This window comes from Otolemur garnettii, unplaced genomic scaffold (genome assembly GCF_000181295.1).
Source record: "Otolemur garnettii isolate 467f Iridium unplaced genomic scaffold, OtoGar3 scaffold00209, whole genome shotgun sequence".
NCBI classification, from domain to species: domain Eukaryota; kingdom Metazoa; phylum Chordata; class Mammalia; order Primates; family Galagidae; genus Otolemur; species Otolemur garnettii.
In genome coordinates this window covers 1538324-1557352 of record NW_003852604.1, presented here as the reverse complement: position 1 = coordinate 1557352, position 19029 = coordinate 1538324, and the positions used below count along the sequence as shown (strand labels likewise).

Here is a 19029-nt window from a genome sequence, read left to right as displayed (position 1 = left end):
ACCCTGCAATTTCTTTATTAGGTATATATCCAGAAGACCAAAAATCACATTACAACAAAGATATTTGTATCAGAATGTTTACTGCAGCCCAATTCATAATTGCCAGGTCATAGAAGAAGCCCAAGTGCTCATCGATCCACAAATGGATCAATAAACTGTGGTATCAATAAACTGTGGTATCAATAAACTGTGGATCAATAAACTGTGGAATACTATGCAGCCATAAAGAAAGATGGAGACTTTACATCCTTCATGTTTACATGGATAGAGCAGGAAAATGTTCTTCTTAGCAAAGTATCACAAGAATGGAAGAAAAAGTATCCAAAGTACACAGCCCTATTATGAAACTAATTTATAGCTTTCATATGAAAGCTATAACCTAATTATAGCCTAAGAATATGAGCAGAGAGGTGGATGGGTGGAGGGAGGGTTATTGGAAGGATCACCTCTATGGTTTATCTTACAAGGGTACAAGTGAATCTTTCTAAAAGTAGAATATAAACGTCTTAACACAATAATTAAGAAAATGATATAAAGGCTATGTTAACCAGTTTGATGAAAATATTTCAAATTGTATATGAAGACACCACACTGTACCTCATGATTGCATTAATGTACACAGCTATCATTTAATAAAAAATAAATAAATAAAAATAAAAATAAAAAAAGAAGGTGGAGGTTACCAGATAAAGATACATTTTGGTGGAGAGTTCATCTGAACTGGATTTTTGTAGGTCCATTTGTTTTTGTCAGGATGACAAGAAAACATACTCTAACCAAAGAAAATAGCAAGGACAAAAATACAAAGATGTGAAACAGAATAATGACTTCCAGGCTCGGCGCCTGTGGCTCAAGTGGCTAAGGCGCCAGCCACATACACCTAAAGTAGCGGGTTCGAATCCCCAGCCCGGGCCGCCAAGCAGCAATGATGGCTGCAACCAAAAAATGGCCAGGCATTGTGGCGGGCACCTGTAGTCCCAGCTACTTGGGAGGCTTAGGCAGAAGACTCGCTTGAGCCCAGCAGTTGGAGGTTGCTGTGAGTGTGATGCCATGGCACTCTACCCAGGGGGATAGCTTGAGGCTCTGTTCAAAAAAAAAAAAAAAAAAAAAAAAGAATAATGACTTCCAGTAACTAAATAAATAACAAAAAAAAAATAATAATAACAAAATAAATAACATAGTTGTAAATAACAAAATTGTAATGGTAGAATTTCCATACACATTTGAGGAAAGACTTGAAAATTAGTGAAATATGTAATACTTTAAGATAAAAATGTATAAGCTTATTTTGGAACATCAAAAAACAAATATGTCTTTAATACAAAGTTATTTTAAAATCACTAATTTAAATAGTATATGTTCATCTTTTGCATGATAAGGACACTTAAAATCTATTATCTTAATAATTTTCAAGACTACAGTACATTGTTAATAATAGTCACCACATTGCATAATATTTCTCTTGAAATCCTCCTAACTAAAACTTTATATATATTTGCTCTCATGTTCTTCTTTTCTTTTGATTGTGATTTTAAACAACAAAATTAGTCGATATCATTGCTAATTTGAGTGTGTTTTTGTGCAATGTTTTCCAATTATTATTTCAAAAATTTCTGATTCTATAATAGTTGTGACAATATATTCCTCAGCCCTCTTCCTCTAAATAAATTCATCAGCTTTTAAATAATTTGAGGAAATCTGTGTGAAAAAATGACTTTTTTCCATTCTGGAATTACAATATGTTTAACCATAGTATTTTTTTCCAAAAGTATTTCTAATTGGTTTTCATCTTTTTTGGTTTTGTTATATATCAATGACATTTTAGAGTATCTGTTTCATACGATCATGTTAATTGTTTGTGTGTTCTGCAAGTATTCCAACTGTAGTAAAACTTACTCTTTAAATAAAAGCATTCCCTTGATCATTGTTGATTTCTTCTTCCTTTGGAGGAAGAAGAAGTTATAGAAGAATACTTTGAAAAGAAATATGTCTTTAACGGGAAGTTTTAAGGCAATATAAATATAAAGAACAGTATTATTCTAGAATTTTCCATCATAAGGTGAATGGTTAAACTTCCAATCTTTATCTCATGATTTAAATGATTCAGAAGTATCTGTAATATATAAAAACTAATACTTTATTACTTAAATATATCACAATATAATGGAATTCTTTTTTTAAAAAAACATTGCAATCATAAAATAATGTGTTTTATTCTCCTTTTCCTAACAATAACAGGATATGATAGATGACCTTGATCACTATACCAATACCTACCAAATCTTCTCCAAAGATATCCAAAACTGTCAGAAATTCCTTGGTTCACCAGAAGTCATCAATTGGAAGCAGCATTTACAAATTCAAAGTAAGTAAGAGAAATGGGTGTGTGCTGAATCACGTCTGCGTTCTAAGCAAGTCTTCACGTGGCTTGTACATCTCTCTTCTAACCTATTGATTTTTTGACACAGTGCAAACAGTACCTGCAAAAGGGATAAAAACTCAAACCTATAGCTGGAATAGGTTTCATATGGGAAACCAAGGTGTAATTTACCGTTGAGAAGGGTTTATGACATATTGTGCAATTGCACCTAGAACACTTAGGGAATTTAGGTACCAGAGTAGAGCCTGACCTTCTATTCCTGGGCTCAGAGTGATAGCTCATGTGCCACAGAACAGCTCCCATGTCTCCAAGGACAGCTACCATGGTTATCAGCACGCCCACTGGAGTCAGACTCCCTAGGACAACATCTACCAATTACTCGGTATGTCATCCTAGGCAACTGACTTACTCTCCCTGAGATCACATTCCTTACATATAGAAATGAGGATAAAATGGTCCCTAAAACTTAGGGTACTAGAAAGAGCAAATAAACGTTTGGATAGTGGATAGGAAGAACTTGGCCTAATACCTGAATGTGTCAGTTTACTTTGGTTGCACAGCAGACCTCGTAATTCTCTAAATTAAACATTTGTGCTGAGCCCTGCAAGTTGGTCTTTCTGCTGGTTTCATCTGGCTTTATTCATAGTACTGAAATCAAGTCACAGATAGAATATGGCTGGTTGCTCTAACACAGCATCATTCACGTGCCTGAATGATGATTCTGGCTGGTCAGTAGTACCAGCGGGTGACTTGGTGACAGCATCAGAGAAGCACATGTTTCCAGCAGGGTAACCTAGGTCTATTTTTATGGTGTTGATCTTAAGGTAACCAGGGGGGTGGGGAAGGAGGGAAAGCCCAAAGTGTAAGAAATGTTAAGACTCTTCACATTAAATTTTCTCTTTTCCTTAATGAAAGCAAGTCACATGGCCAAAGTCAGATACAGTGCAAGAGGGGACTGTCCCAAAGAATGGACACCAGGACAAATCGTGAGTCATTAATGCTATAGTCTATCACGTGGAAGCAAAGCTCATTATCAAACATACATGATGATGTAGCCCCAAATACTTGATATTGGGCATTTCCACTAATGACGTGACCATGGCCAAATTCATCTCTAGGTAGACTTAAGTAAAACAGGAAGCAGTTACACAAATCTTGACTACATGACTCAGGTCACACAGTGGCAGCACCAAGCCCAGAACCAAGGGTTTATGAATCTAAATTCAGGCACTTTCTACTCTACTGGACCGCTTCTCCCATGTATATATCTAAACCATGATATCTCTCCTTATGATCCCATCTAGGTTCACAGCCCAGCCTGAATGAGGTGATAGAAAATCTTGCAGCCATTAAATCTTTTAAAGTCAAACAAACACAATGCATTCTCTATGTAAAGTCTGAGACAGCCAAGAAACTGTCTCCTTCCCTGATGGATACACAAACTTTATCATCCAGTGGTGGCAAGCCCAAGCATATGTGAGTTGGATAAAAGTTACTCTATGGCACTCAACACTTCACTGCTTTCAATCTGATCTTTCTATAACCAATGATCACAAACAGGAGATTCCATCATTTCCCTTCTCACCTGGAATAACTCTGCTCTCTGGCTACCACGTGCACCTTTCCTGCACTTCCTGCTCACTTCCCCCAACCACACTGGCCTTCATTCCCTTCCTCCATCATCACAAGCTCATTCATACTCTATGATGTTGCATTCACAATTCCCTTAGTCTACTCTGTCTCTTGAAACAACAGAGGTAAGAAAAATATAGACCTTCATATTCGTGAATGTCATTTTCTTTTTGTATCGTTTATAGCAATAAAGAGGTCTTTAAAATCTCATCCCTGGATGCTACCCATGCCACCTTGGTAAATAAGTTTTGGTCTTTTGGAGGCAATGAGAGAAGCCAGAAATTCATTGAGCACTGTATCCAGACCTTCCCCAGCTTCTGTCTGCTGGGGCCCGAGGGGACACCTGTGTCCTGGAGCCTAATGGACCAGACTGGAGAGATGCGGATGTCAGGCACCATACCAGAGTACCGGGTCCATGGCCTCATCTCCTATGTCATCTATTCCCATGTACAGACAATGCACAAACTTGGTTTTCCCATCTATTCTCACACAGATAAGAAAAATGAAGCTATGCAAAAAGTGGCTCAGAATCTGCATTATATCCCCATTGTAGGAGGCTGGAACCAGTGGAACTGTGTGCCCTTGTGAACCAAGCTTTGAACATTCACAGTTTTGGGTGGACCTGGGCATATATTTAGGGAGGTGGGTGGTGGATGAAGGAGAGATAAATTGTAATCAATGAGAAAGCAGTGAGCACTCTCTGGGCTCTGGGGAAGCAGTGTGATGGTCAACAGGATCACCCGGTCCCTGCATTGATGAAAAATTTTCAAATTGTATATAAAAACAGCACACTGTACCCCATGACTGTATTAATGTACACAGCTACGATTTAATAAAAAAAAAAAAATATTTCTCAGTGAGGAGCTGGGCCTGGTCCTCACATGCTATGTAGTTTAGCTCCCATGTCTGTGACACTTCTTCATCAGCTACACCTTGCTCTAAGTTACTTCTAGTAGAACTCCTAGATTATGGGCTGAGAGATCCTTATCAGCTTTTTGGTGGGGGAGTGAAGCTTGGGAAGTGGTGAATAATATTTTCTGAGAACTATGACTTATTCATCTCTCTTGGCTTTTCTCTTATTGATGAACAAGTGCACTTCCTTCATTAGGTCTTTAGAGGTTATCCTCTCCTGTGATTGATGCTTTTCAGGTATATTAGCTATATTATATAAGAAGATACATAAGATATTAGGTTAAACACAACAAACATGATATAGCAGGGAGAGTTATTAGGGAAAGGACTAACTTATATTCTCCTGTCCTCTTCCAGCTCCTACTCCAGGAAAAATTATTCCACAATGCTTTCAATGCTGAGCTTCTTAAACCTACCATAAACCCCAAACAATACTGAGATTTTGGTACTTGGTACACACAATTTTGAATGTGCTTCTTTAAGCCTAGTGATTCATGATGGGGCTCATGGAGAGCATGGGGTGAGCCCATGGAAGAGGGAAGGTGGGCACACCCAGACCCAGAGAGATGGATATTTATTGAGGAGAGATAGGAATTGGGGGCAGGGAAGGGTGGCATGAGTAACTGCTGTTCCACTTGATTTCAGCATATTACTTGCCTTAGTATGATTCTGCTGCTACAAGATACCTGGGATTGGGTAATTTATAAAGGATATGCATTTATATCTTATACATCTGGTGGCTGGAAGTCCAAAGTCAAGCTACCAGCAGGTTTGCAGTGTCTGGAGAGGATCCAGCCTCTGCTTCAAGATAATGCTTTTTTGCTGTGTCCTCTGGAAAGGACATTCCTCACATGCCACAAGGGCAAACAAACAAAAAGCTAGGTCTTTCTGTCTGTTTTATAAAACATTAGTCCCAGCTATTAAAGAGGAGTCCTTCTGGCTTACTTAGCTCCTGAAGGCCCGACCTCAGAATACTGTTGCTTTGGGGAATACATTTCCACATGAATACTGGGGGGAAACAAACATTCAAATCATTGCCTCATGAAAGAGTTGGCTATCAGTGGGGAACAGTGAGATAGATATTCTTGCAGGCTGGAACAGGTTAGCTAGAACAGTTTCCTGTCCCAACATGTCAAGAGAAAAAGAACTCGCAGCCAGCACTGGGCATCAAGGAGAGTTGAGGAATGAAAGTGATACCTGGATTGAGAACCTGTTCCCTTCTGTTCCAGCTAAGCCTAGAATTAGGCTACGGAATTGAGGAAGAATTCTCCCTCTCTTTCAAAAATGAAAAGAAAGAAAGGAAGGAAGGAAGGATACATTTTCTTGAGATTTAATTTCCAGCCTTTGTCAACTTTAACACAATGATATTTTAGATTGGATAATTCCTTGTTGTGAGACCTGACCTGTGCATTGCGGGGTGTTAGCGTGACCCCTGGTCACTACCCAGATGAAATATGGGCACAAATCACTACACAAGTTTTGAGAACAACTATGCTGTCCATTTCTTCACCTCCAAGAAACACAGTTGACAGCATCCTTTCTGATTCACCTGCCCAAGTTTAGACCCACTCGTCTTACCAGTGTTCTTGAGGGGTTCTCTGGTATCCATCTGTGCAGATTTTATGTTTCTTGATTTTTGTGTATCTCAAAGCTTTTGTAATAATCCACATTTTCTCTAATGCTAAGCAATTCTGGTAATTTTAGCAAAGTAACTTTTTATGAATTACACAAATGGGACATGCAAACTGTATTTGGTTCTTCTAATATTGAAGCTGTGTTTTAATAAAATTTAACCATTTAAACATAAATGTAAATAAATTTCTCATTATACTTTTAAATTAGATTAAAATTGTAATTCTAATAAGCAAATTCAGTCATATAAGTATATATAATATTGCATAATCATAACTTCTTCCTTAATTCAAAAACATTTGCTCCATGGGTCTGATTCCTATAAAACAGTAGTTCTCAGCCAGGAGGCACGTTCTACTCCAGGGGACATCTAGCAATGTCTGGAGACATTTTGTTTGACACAACTTGGTAGAGGGTAAGACGAAAAGGCAGGGAACTTGCCCCTGGTAGGAGCCAGAGAAGCTGCTAAACATCCTACAGGACACAGGACAGCACCTCAGAACAAAAAATTTAACAAGCCAACAGCATGTACAGAGCAGAGGTGGTGAAACCCTGCTCTAAACTTTACCATGTGCATGTATAACTCTTCTAAATTCTGAAGGATGCTCTCGGGCTTGGAGGAGCTATGCATCACCCCTGGTATTTGCAGTTATTCACCAATGGAAACAGGTCATACTTATAGCCTTGCCTTGCCCGCACCACTCCTCCTTCAGCCCCAGTCAGCACAGCATGCGGAGAGCATCTGTGTGCCTTGGGGAGGAGACAGAGTTGTGAGACTTTTTTTTAGAACTCCATGATGCTTTGTTATGGTGGATTATGGTACTAAGCAAACATCTACCACTCTTGATTCTAGGCCACTATCCACAGAGGTAACATGTAAAGCAGGGCCTGGACAGAGGGAAATCCGCTGCCCTGCTGGGAGGAACTTGACTCTGGCTCACTTCACCATCAGATGATTAAGTGACCTCAGCAGCCACGTTTCTTGCGTGAGCTTTATACAGCGTGGTCTGGGAGGCAGAAGGCTCGGGATGAAGCACAGAATGACTGCAGCTACAGTGGCTGGGGGACAGCCACAGTCACCTGATCCCTAGCTCCAGGCAACGCAGCCTAGAAAGGATTCCATCTCCCCAGGGGAGGAGAAGGAAAGGTACAGGGCACTTTGCCTTGGAATTGAGTACCAGCTTCACCACAGCAAAACATAGCCCAGGTCACACCCTGAAGCCCCTAATCCCAGCCATTGTTCCTGGACAGCACTTCTTGGCCAACTCTAGGCCAGAGGGCTGTGGGCCACCCTGGGAAGATGGAACCAAGTCCCAGCCACCTTCACCACAGGCTGACGAAAGTGGCCTTGGGCTTTGAATAAACTTCTTTGGTAGTCAGGCAGTAGTAGCTGTGGGCCTTGAGTGAGCTCTGGAACCACACTGGTCGGGGAGGCCATGGGTTTGGGGTGTGACCCAGTGTGGTGCCAGCTATGAGGTTGCTCTGCTTGGGAAAAGAGACACTTTTAGTTTAACTGGTCTGAGTGCATCCTTTAGTGTTGAAACAGCTGAAGTGACAGTCGACTCAAGAGTCAGGCCTCTGAATTCTTGGAAGGCCCTCAGAAGAAGGACGATTTCACAAAAGGGACTAGAACAACAGGAGAAAAAATCCTAACTTTTTAATGCCTGAATAGCTACAAATGTTTATAAACATCAAGAACAATTTTCTTTAAATTTTAGAGAAACATGACCTCCATTAAAGGATAAACTTATGTGGCAATTCGATGGAGACCAGGTTGTTACAAAAGATGCACATATTAGGTCATTTTTTTATTTCCGAGTAGGATTCCATGGTAAACATATACCATATTTTATTAATCTCTGTATCTATTGTCAGGGACTTAGAACTCAAGCAAGTCAGCAAGAAAAGATCCAATGACCCATTAAAAAGTGGGCAAAAGACATGAACAGAAACGTTTCAAGTGAAAATAGACTAATGCCAACAAGCACGTGAGAAAACACTCCATGTCTCTATCAGGGAAATGCAAATCAAAGCCATAGTGAGGTGTCATCTCACTCCAGTGACAATGGTGCCTACCAAAAAGTCCCAAAGCAAGAGATGCTGGCTAGGATGCAAAGAGAAAAGAACTCTCTTACATTGCTGGTGGGACTGCAAACTACCATAATCTCTAGGGGCATCTTGTAGTAGTTTGGAGATACCTCAAAAAACCAAAAGTTTCCAGAGAATCTCTGAATGCAAGGTGTCCACAGAGGTTGAATGCTTAAAAATAAACAAACAGGGCGGAGGTAGAAAGACAGCTGACTGGAGCCAGCTTTCAACAGAGGCTCCTGTCCAGAGGGAGAGATAATGGACAGAATGAACTCAATGAGGCTGAAGGTTGGGAGCTGAGAAGATTAATGAGGGCACATCATCCTTGCTGGGACAAGCTGCGACTCTTAGGAAACAAACTCCAGGTAAAAATAAACAAACAAATATACCAACTATAAAACCAAAAATACTCCTTAAATTAATCAGCTACCAGTCATGAACATTGAAATAAAATTCTCCCAGATGCCTTAATCTACTAGCAGCCTCATTCTCCCTAATAGAGTTTTGTTCTTTATTGTGTTGATTGGACTGTTCTTTTTGGAGTTTTCTAGGTTATTGTTATATAATTCTGACTATCCACAAAATGTTCTCCATTATATGCTAAGAATAACTTGCTTAGGGTTCAGGAACAATTACATCCTAATTCTATAATTTACTTCTTCCAAGCAATTACGAATGAACTCAATTTAAAAAACAAAAATTACTAGAAATTCCAACTACTGGCAGGGGAGGGAACAATGAAACTGAGGAATCATAGCTATATATTTAATTGATGCTATCAAAGTTAATTTTGAAAAATAATTTTCCAGTTAACATCTAGCTTTTAAGAAGATTAGACAGATACTAGTGGGAAACATTCATGGAGTGCTGATTAGACAACATTTTGTAGAGCTTTGTTACCAAGAATTGACCAAATCTGATATAAAATCTTATCAACCTAATCATACAAATTACTCCAACTCTCAGCCATTCCAGCACTTTGTCAGTGTTCAGAGATATTTCCATTTTAAGAATACTATAGATCAAATCTCACAGGGTCAGACATTAAAAATAAACTGGAATTATTCTTAATATAATGATAAATGATTAAAATCTTAGGCATAGCGAGAAGTGACCATGGTATCAAAATATGATACACTACTCTCTCTAATAATGATATCTTTTCTGGATAGTAAAAGAAGAAAAATGTCCTGTCCTGCAAAGGTGGGGATATAAATACTCCTGAGAATCAGGAATTATTTTTACCAACAAAACCCAGATGTGGAAAACTTAGGGCTTCAGTAAACATAAACACGACTCCTGAGGAGTTCCTGCCTTCTCGTGCTGTGAGGGAAGCAGGTTCTTTAATGTCAATCCAGGACTGGGGGGCTCCTCTCCAGGCTGTTCCCCCAGTTCCTCAGTGAAGTACGTGTCCTTTCAAAAAGTGTGAAAGTATCAAGTACAACTGCAGTCTTACCTGGTAGCTGATGGGACCCCTCCTGAGAACTGGAGTTGGACACCTCAGCGGGGTCTTGTATCATCGTTCCTTATACTGGCCATCATGATAAATAACACACTCCAAAACAGTTTATATTCTTTCTCCCACGTAGGTAAGGGGAATGGAACACCCTTGCTTTCTTCAGCTATCTACTGGGAAACCACGCCATTGCAAACACATCATAACGTACCTAGATTAACACCAATGATAAGTTGGAGCAAACCATACCTAAGATAAATAGAATACAAGCTGGATACCTACAGTTATAAAACAAGAAACTGTTCCTTCTTCTCCCTGATTAGTTGCCTGATAAGATGGAGGTAATTTGCCACGATATTTTATCTCTGATTTCAAAATGTTATGTGTGCTAGGGTGTCTGGCTATATTTTGGTAAAGTTACACTTGAACTAGTTTTTTTTTTTTCCCCCTAAAGATCATTAATTCCAAATTAAGCGCAAATTTTGTCTGACATTGACCGAAGCATGCCCACTAACGTATAATGACTCAGGAGTGCCCACCTCAGTCAATTCAAATGGGGAATTTAATCAGGGTTTTAATTAGAAAAGCAAACACAGTTAACCGGACTGAGTAAGGACGGTGTGGCAATTTTTTCTTCATTGTGACTCATAAGCATGAGCATATAAAAAAGATCTGGATCTTGTTCCATAGGAAAAATATCTCACACTGTATTTTGAGAGATACATTTGTATACGTAGCTTCCTCTACATCAAGGTAATTTTTTTGTTTTGTTTAAGAAACATTAATATCCATATTATATTCTTCAGGTACTTATGTAAGCATTTCACAAATATTATCCCACTTAGAAAAACAAAATAACTTTAATAACAGTAGACACAATTCTTTACCCAAATTTTTAATGAGGAAACTGAGTCACAAGGAAACTAAATAACTTAGCCAAAGACACACAGTTAATAAATTGTAGGGTCAAATTCAACACCTGAGAATTTGAGCTGAGAGACCATGCTCAGAGGACTCTGATAATCCCCTTCTACCATCCCTGCCCCTACCACAGCCAGAGGACAACAGACGGTTTCTGAGGATGAGAACTCGATTGAGAGAAATAAAAGCTTCTCCCAGGACACCTGTACTTGTTTGTGTCTGAAGCCCAAAATAATGAAGTTCTAATGTCCTTATCTCATAAATCACAGAATAAATCTTCCTAGAGCAGATGACAAGCTTTTTTTTTTTTTTTTTTAATTGAGACAGAGTCTCAAGCTGCTGCCCTGGGTAGAGTGCAATGGTGTCACAGCTCACAACAACCTCAAACGCTTGGGCTCAAATGATTCTCTTGCCTCAGCTTCCCAAGTAGCTAAGACTATAGGTGCCCCCCACAATGCCCAGCTATTTTGCTGTCATTATTGTTGTTGCCCTTGTTTTTTAGCTGGCCTGGGCCGGGTTCAAACCTGCCAGCCTCTGTGTATGTGGCCGGTACCCTACCCACTGAGCTACAGGCACTGCCCTAATGAGAAGCATTAGAGAAAGAGCCTTAAAGCCTTAGACATTGTCTAACAAGATATCTCCTTTCACGGATGGCAAACCATGCTGGAAAAGTTAAGTTACTTATCCAGAATCAAAAGAAAATAGAGAACATCTGAATCTTCATATAACAAACCCAGCGGAGTTTCCTTCATTTTGTGGCTGAGTATGGAGAGTACAGATAGTATGGGTGAGGTGGTGGTGGAGTACCCAAGATCAGAGGAACAGGAGGATGACAGACTGTGGTACAGAATCAGCCCTTTTGCACAACAGAAGCTTTTTAAAAGCAAAGAATCAGCCCTTTGCACAACAGACAGAAGCTCTTTAAAAGCAAAAAGACTACAATATAGAGACTGTCTCATTGGTCTTCTTCTTTGGAAAAGAACAATGGTTAATCCACAGGAGTTTGGTTTGACAGTTACCATTCTAGAGTAGGAGTAGGCAAAGTATTCTTAAAGGTCAGAGCCTAAATATTTTAGCTTTGTGGGTCACACCATGTCTAATAGATGTAGATAATATGTAAAGAAATGGTGTGGCTATGTGCCAACAAACTTTTGTTTATAAACCTTTCCAGAAACATAATGCACTTCTCTAACTATTTTAGAGCCAGGGTTGTTTGAGAGTATAAAGAAAACTTTTAGCAAAACAGTGCCTGTCCCCTGTATGTGGGCTTAATGAGTTTCCTGGGTTCTTCCTCTAAGTAAAGTTTGTTTTCTTTCCTCTATTCATGGAAAACAAGAGAGAATTGACAGATTCAAATGCCAGAGAAGGGGAAAACATCCATTTTTGGTTATTTCACATCATAGAATTGACACTATAAATATTTTTTTATTAACTTATCCATTCCAGGTAGGAAAGTGCATTCTTGTTTGAGGATGGTAGAGCAGGCACATAGGGTGTTTTAAAATAAGAGGACTCTGAAATAAAATCCTGTCTCCACCATTTAGGAGTTAAGTAATTAACACAGAGACATTCAAAATCCCTCAGCTACTATTTATAGGGAAACATGATTGTGACCCATTGTGATATTCTACTGAAGCTCCCCAAAACAAGAGAACACACACAGTTTGGGGTGCTCAAATGGGGAAGAAGTCTTCAGGCACTCTATCTGGAAAGGTTTCTGCTCTGCAAATGTATGAGCAAACAGCCGAGACTTTGCCAAAATGATCACCTAATACCTCTGGCTGCTATCTTGCTTCTAACTGGGAAAGGAGAGATGGTGAGAGGTGTGTTGCCTGCACAATTGCATCTTCCTTCACACCTGGTCTGCTGGTCTCCTAAAGGCAGAACAGAGAGCAAACAGGAGTTCCAGAAAGAGAACTGTATGTGCAAAGGACACATACAGACAGCCTCCCAAACTGGTAGAACCAGCTCCCCAAACAGGAAAAAGGGACTTGGAAACCCACACAATTAACAGGGTTGCCCCCCACACCTTAAAGAGAAAGGTCCACAATAAGATCTTTTTCTTCATACTTTCTTTAAGGAAATTTACCTGAGACTGGGCATGGTGGCTCATGCCTACACCTGACTCCTGTACTTGTCATGTACAGGTGTCAAGTATTCTGGGAGGCCAGGGCAGTGGATCTCCTGAGCTCAGGAGTATAAGACCATCCTGAGCAAGAGCGAGACTCCATCTCTAAAAATAGCCAGGCCTTGTGGCAGGTGCATGTAGTTTCAGCTATCTGGGAGGCTGAGGCAAGGGAATCACTGAGCCCAGGAATTTAAGTTTGCAGTGAGCTATCATGCCATGGCACACTGCTGAGGACAACAGCATGAGCCTCTTTCCCTGCCTTCCCCCCCCCCAAAAAAAATGTACCTAAGCACATTCTGTAAATCCCAGCTTTATGTGCCAGGGTAAAGGCAATAGCATATTCTAGAAAGTCTGCTGCTTCTCATTGTTTCCTGGGAACCAATCTATATGGATACAGCTTTGAAAATGACCAACCAGAGACACCAACCACCAGAGCATCTCAGTAAGAAAAAGAAATTTTAGATGAAAGAGCACAAACAGACAGACAAACATGGATCATGAGTAGGTCTGAGAGAAGGTGCCAGAACCTTCAGGATTCTCCCATGGGAAGAAGCTGTAGAGCAGAACAGGAAGGAGAAAGTTATTGGCAGAGATCAACCCCTAAAGGCTTGGAGGCCAGAAGGAACTGGTTGTTTCTCCCTTTGGCTGTTGATGGGCTCCTGAGCTGTTGGAGAGATTCTCTACCCACATGAGTGCAGAGACAGCTGCCACCCCTGAGCTGGGAACGTCCTGAGTTCAGAGCACTAGGCTCCCAGCCCCCAGGATGCTGGTTGTCTCCACAGACCTGAGCCAGGAAGGTCATGGTTCACTGTTCACTGTTGTTTCTCCTGAGTATATGTCTCTGTCTCCACACTGAAATAGTAATTACTTCTTCCAGTGTCCTCTGTGAGAGGTGTACCAGTGGCATCCCAGAGACCAGGCTGCAGGAGAGTGGAGAGGTTCAGGCCAGGTTTATTGAAAGGGGAGGAGGGTCAACCATCTGGGCAGTGTAGCTGTGGCCTCTGTGCCTGGGAGCAATTAGAGACCATTTTTATAAGAGGTCAGAAGAGGTGGGCAAATTTCACAGTTTGCCTAGAAGGATAGAAGGTTAGGGTCCTCTGACATGAACTTCTGGGATCCTATGTTTCCTTGTCTTAGGAGGAGAAGGAGGGGAAAGGATTCATGTGTGGCTGTGTTAGGCCTCCCAACACTCAGTCCGTGTTGGTTTGGTTTTTACTGAACATATTGGTGTAGAAAATCTCTACCGCTGGGCCTCTGTGTCTTTTTCGGTTCTAGGTGACACCATTAACCCAGGTTTGTTTCAACTCTAGTAAAGGGGCAAAAAACTGACTTTTCCAAAGGATGGAGGTCCCCAAAGGATGATCCTGGCAGTGTAGAAAGCCTAGATAAGGTTTTGGGATCAAGGGATCAACCTATAAAAGATGATCATGTAGGAAAGTCGTGTCATTTTTATTCTATAATGTAGGTGACAAAATAAATAACTCAGATCATAACTTGCCCCTTACACCCCAAAACAATCAGTTTAAATTATACAGTCTAAGTATTTATGAGTAACAGAACAGACTTAATTTCTTTTGTAAGATGTATACTTCAATTAAGAAAAAGAAACCTCAATTCTGTTCTGCCTAAAATTTAAAACACTGGGCTTGGTGCCTATAGCTCAGGGGCTAAGGCACCAGCCACATACACTGGAGCTGGTGGGTTCGAACCCAGCTTGGGCCTGCCAAACATCAATGACAACTACAACCAAAAAATAGCCAAGTTTTGTGGTGGGCACCTATAGTCCCAGCTACTTGGCAGGCCAAGGTAAGAGAAGTGCTTAAGCCCAAGAGTTTGAGGTTGCTGTGAGCTGTGACGCCGTGGCACTCTACCGAGGGTGACATAATGAGACTCTGTCTCAAAATAAATAAATAAAATAAAATAAATAAAAATAAAATCTAAAACACTGGAAAAAAACATTGATCCCAGTTTAACCATGAAACAAGGCCAGATAAACTGCAAAATCATACTTGTTCTGGAATCATAAGGAATCTGAGGACAAGCAAATAGCCTGAACTCCAAAAAGGGGCAGACCTTTCTGAGCTAAGAAAGGATACACAGACTTTTTTTTTAATTTCAGATTAATGTGAGAATACAAACAACTAGGTTACAATGTTTGCATTTGTTAGGTAGTGTCCCCCTTGTAGTTTTGTCCGGCACTCAAGAGGTGTGCCATATACCTTACATTGTGTCCATTAGGTGGGAGCAGGCCAATTCCCCTTCCTCCACCTCTCTCTCCCCCTTCCTCCTCCCCCCTCCCCCTAGCTTGAATTGAATTGATTTTTTTCTCTTATGTGGGAATGTATTAGATTGTCTACTGGCTTCATATTAGTACTGAGTACATTGGATACTTGCTTTTTCCACTCTCTTGATATTTATGAAGAATATGTTTCAATCCCATGCGGGTTAATACAAAAGATGCAAAGTGTCAATCTTTTTTATGGATGAATAGTATTCCATGGTCTACATACACCATGAGTTGATGGGCATTTAGGTTATTTCCACATCTTGGTGATTGTAATTTGAGCTGTGATAAAAAAAAAGTCTAGTGCAAATGTCCTTATGATAAAATGATGTTTTTTCTTCTGGGTAGATGCCTATTGATAGAGTTGTGAGATCAATGGAAGGTCTAACCTGGGTTCTCTGAGGATTCTCCATATTCTTTCCAAAGAGGCTGAATGAGTTGGCTGTCCTACCAACAATGGAAAAATGTTTCCTTCTCTGCTCACCTGCTCCGGTATCTGCAGCATTGGGACTTTGTGATGTGGGCTATTCTCACTGGGGTTAGGTGACATATCAGGGTGGTTTTGATTTGGATTTCTCTGATGATTAGAGACAATGACCATTTTGTCACATGTTTTTAGCCAATCGTCTGTAGAGAACGCTCTGTTCCTGTCTCTTGCCCAGTGATGGAATTGTTTGCTCTTTTTTTGGTTGATTACTTGGAGTCCTCTGTAGATTCTAGTTATCAACCCTTTGTCAGATTTGTAAATACCAATATATTTTCCCATTTGAAGACTGTCTATTTGCTTTAATTATTGTGTCTTTAGCTTTACAGAAGCTTTTCAGTTTAATTAATTCCCATGTTTATTTTAGCCGTTGTTGTGATTGCCACTGAAGTATTCTTCATAAAATGTTTCTCCAAGCCAACATCATCAAGAGTTTTCCCCATACTTTCTTCTATGATTTTATCATTTCATGTTCTAGATTTAAATCTTTTATCCATCTTGAGTCAATTTTTGTTAGTGGTGAAAAATGTGGTTCTAGTTTCAGTCTTTTACATGTGGATATCCAGTTCTCCCAGCACCATTTATTGAAAGGGATTCTTTTCCACAGTGCATGTTTTTGTTTGGCTTATCAAAAATCAAACGGCTGTAAGAGACTTGTTTCATCTCTTGGTTCTCTATTCAGTTCTATATGTTTCTGTCTCTATTTTTGTGCCAATACCATGTTGTTTTAATCACTGTGGACTTATAATATAACCTAAAGTCCGGTAGAGTGATGCCTCCTGCTTTGTTTTTATTACTAAGAAGTACTGTGGTTATACAAGGTGTTCTCTGGTTCCACACTGAATGAAAAAGTATTTTTTTTTCCCAGTTCTTCAAAGTATGATGTTGGTTTTTAATGGGGATTGCACTAAATCTGTAGATTGCTTTGGGTGGTACAGACATTTTAACAATGTTGATTCTTCTCAGTCAAGAGGATGGTGTGTTCTTCCATTTGTTAAAGTCTTCTATGATATCTTTTCTTAGGGTTTCATAATTCTTTTTGTAGCAATCCTTTACCTCTTTTGTTAGACATATTTCATTTTCTTTGAAGCGACTGTGAAGGGAATTATGTCCTTGATTTGCTTCTCAACTTGGCTGTTATTGGGGTATACAAAGGTTACTGATTTGTGAATACACGAACTCTCTAACTTGTGGCAGAGGGGAAGGAGAGCAGTGGCTTCCATACAAGCAGATAGATAAAAGTCAAATAAACTTGTATTGAATTGCTGAAGGCTGAACTTGAGCTAGCATGACCAGAGAGAATCCCTGGAAGCTGCAGACACAGAGGAGTCCCACCTACTCACAGACTCTTTTCCAGGGGCCAACAGGAGAGACTGAGACAAACAGAAAACCAGGCAGCCCCCTTGGATTTGCAGGGAGTCGCTGTGGGAAAAACATGAAAGCCAACCTGAGCCTGGAGCTTCTCTTATGAAGTAAAACCCTTAAGCTACTGGTGGAGCAGCAATTAACCCTGCCACTCTCAAGGCAAAAGTAAAGACTCACTGTTGCTGGGGAAGGGTCAAACAAAGTCAGGTCCTCTATGCCTGGAGAAGGGCAGGATGCTGTCTGACATTAGGAAGTGTGCGCCGTGGCTGGGAGGCTTATAGTTGTTTAGTCTGTTTGTCTTGCTATAAGGGAATCCCCAAGGTTGGATAATTTATGAGGAAAAGAGGTTTATTTGGCTCATGATTCTGCAGGCTGTACAAAAAGCATGGTGCCAGCAGCTGATGCTGATAAGAGCTTCAGGCTGCTTCTACTCACGGCAGAAGGGAAAGATTAGCTGGTGTGTAGAGATCACATGGCGGAAAAGAGGAGGAGAGAGAGGGGAGGGCTCCTTTTAACGATCAGTTCTCCTGGGAACTAATAGAGGGAGAACTGTATTCCTTACCACAGGGCCTGCACTAAGCCCCTCATGAGTGTCCACCCCTATGATCCAAACGCCTCTATCCATCCCCACCTCCAACACTGGGCATCAAGTGTCAGTACGAGATTTGGAGGGAACTAACCAACTTTGTGTAAACCATAGCAGTTAATCCCTGCCCCCATCTCAAATCTCATGTTCTTCTCACATTGCAAAATATAATAATTTCATTCTAGGAGTTCTCAAATGTTCTAGCTTGTGTCAGAACCAACTCAAAAGCCAACAGTCCCATCTGAGATTCAAGGAAAATTCTTTCCCAGCTATCAGAATGAGGAAGCAAAAACAAGTTATTTCTCCGTCTCATATACAATGGCTGTACAGGCACCAGGTAAACAAGTGAAGAACACTTTGTGATATCTTAACTACCCCCAGAGACAAGGCTGAGGGAGGCTGGCTTTCACAGAGGTGGGAAACAGGGATGCCAAGAAGCACCACTCTGAGCACATAGGACCTGCCTCCCCAGGACAAGAGAAACTGCACCCCGCTTTCATATCAGCAGCCCGGAAAACACCGAGTAATAAGCTTCCCTTCCAGATATTCAGTTGAGATCCTTTCCACCTACAAGTCTTCAAAACATAGTAGATTCAGGGACACTGTTTCCTGACTTTCAAAATTTACAACTCTTTCTCCCCAACGTAGGAGGGAAACATTTTTGAACACGGTGAAATAAGCCTGGTTTTATCTTTTAACTTATACCTAAATTACTGGCTCCCACGAGAGTAATACTTTTCTTACACTTCAATGTCATCTCCTGAGAATTTGCAGGAGATTTGCTTTAACTTCCCTTGTCTGTTACCAAGGCATGTGTTAGTGTTTGACTGTTTGAGCATATGTTTATCTTTTATTTTTAGAGGCCATGTGTCACTATGTTGCCCAGGCTGGTCTTATACTCCTGGGGCTTTTGGGAACCTTCTGCTTCAGTGGCAGAGACTACAGGCATGGGCCAGCATGCCCAGCTTGGCTATATTTTGATAATTTTTTACCACATATATTGATTATTTGGGTAGCAGAAACTGTGATGGAGACAAGCTTCATCTTACACTGTGACGTAGGTATGCGCGTGTACACACTCGCTTTGCCTCACACCCTAACATAATATGTGCATTTATGCACTGGCTTCCTCTCACACCCTGTCCAGGTATGCACATGTAC

The 19029-nt window shown here is 40.5% G+C and overlaps 1 protein-coding gene across 2 annotated transcripts in view; it reads left to right on the top strand.

Annotated features, from left to right (window-relative positions):
- Window positions 1–19029, top strand: part of GLYAT (glycine-N-acyltransferase) — a 52228-nt gene that overhangs the window by 15011 nt on the left and 18188 nt on the right. The window contains exons 4-6 of one of the 2 annotated variants that reach the window (XM_023507827.1): window positions 2239–2365; window positions 3685–3856; window positions 4198–4849. The exons of the other annotated variant lie outside the window; for it this stretch is intronic. Of the exons in view, the coding sequence (XP_023363595.1) occupies window positions 2239–2365; window positions 3685–3856; window positions 4198–4600 (702 nt within the window). The 3' untranslated portion in view covers window positions 4601–4849. Of the gene's footprint in view, window positions 1–2238; window positions 2366–3684; window positions 3857–4197; window positions 4850–19029 lie in introns of those variants that run through there. 2 annotated transcript variants of the gene reach the window in all.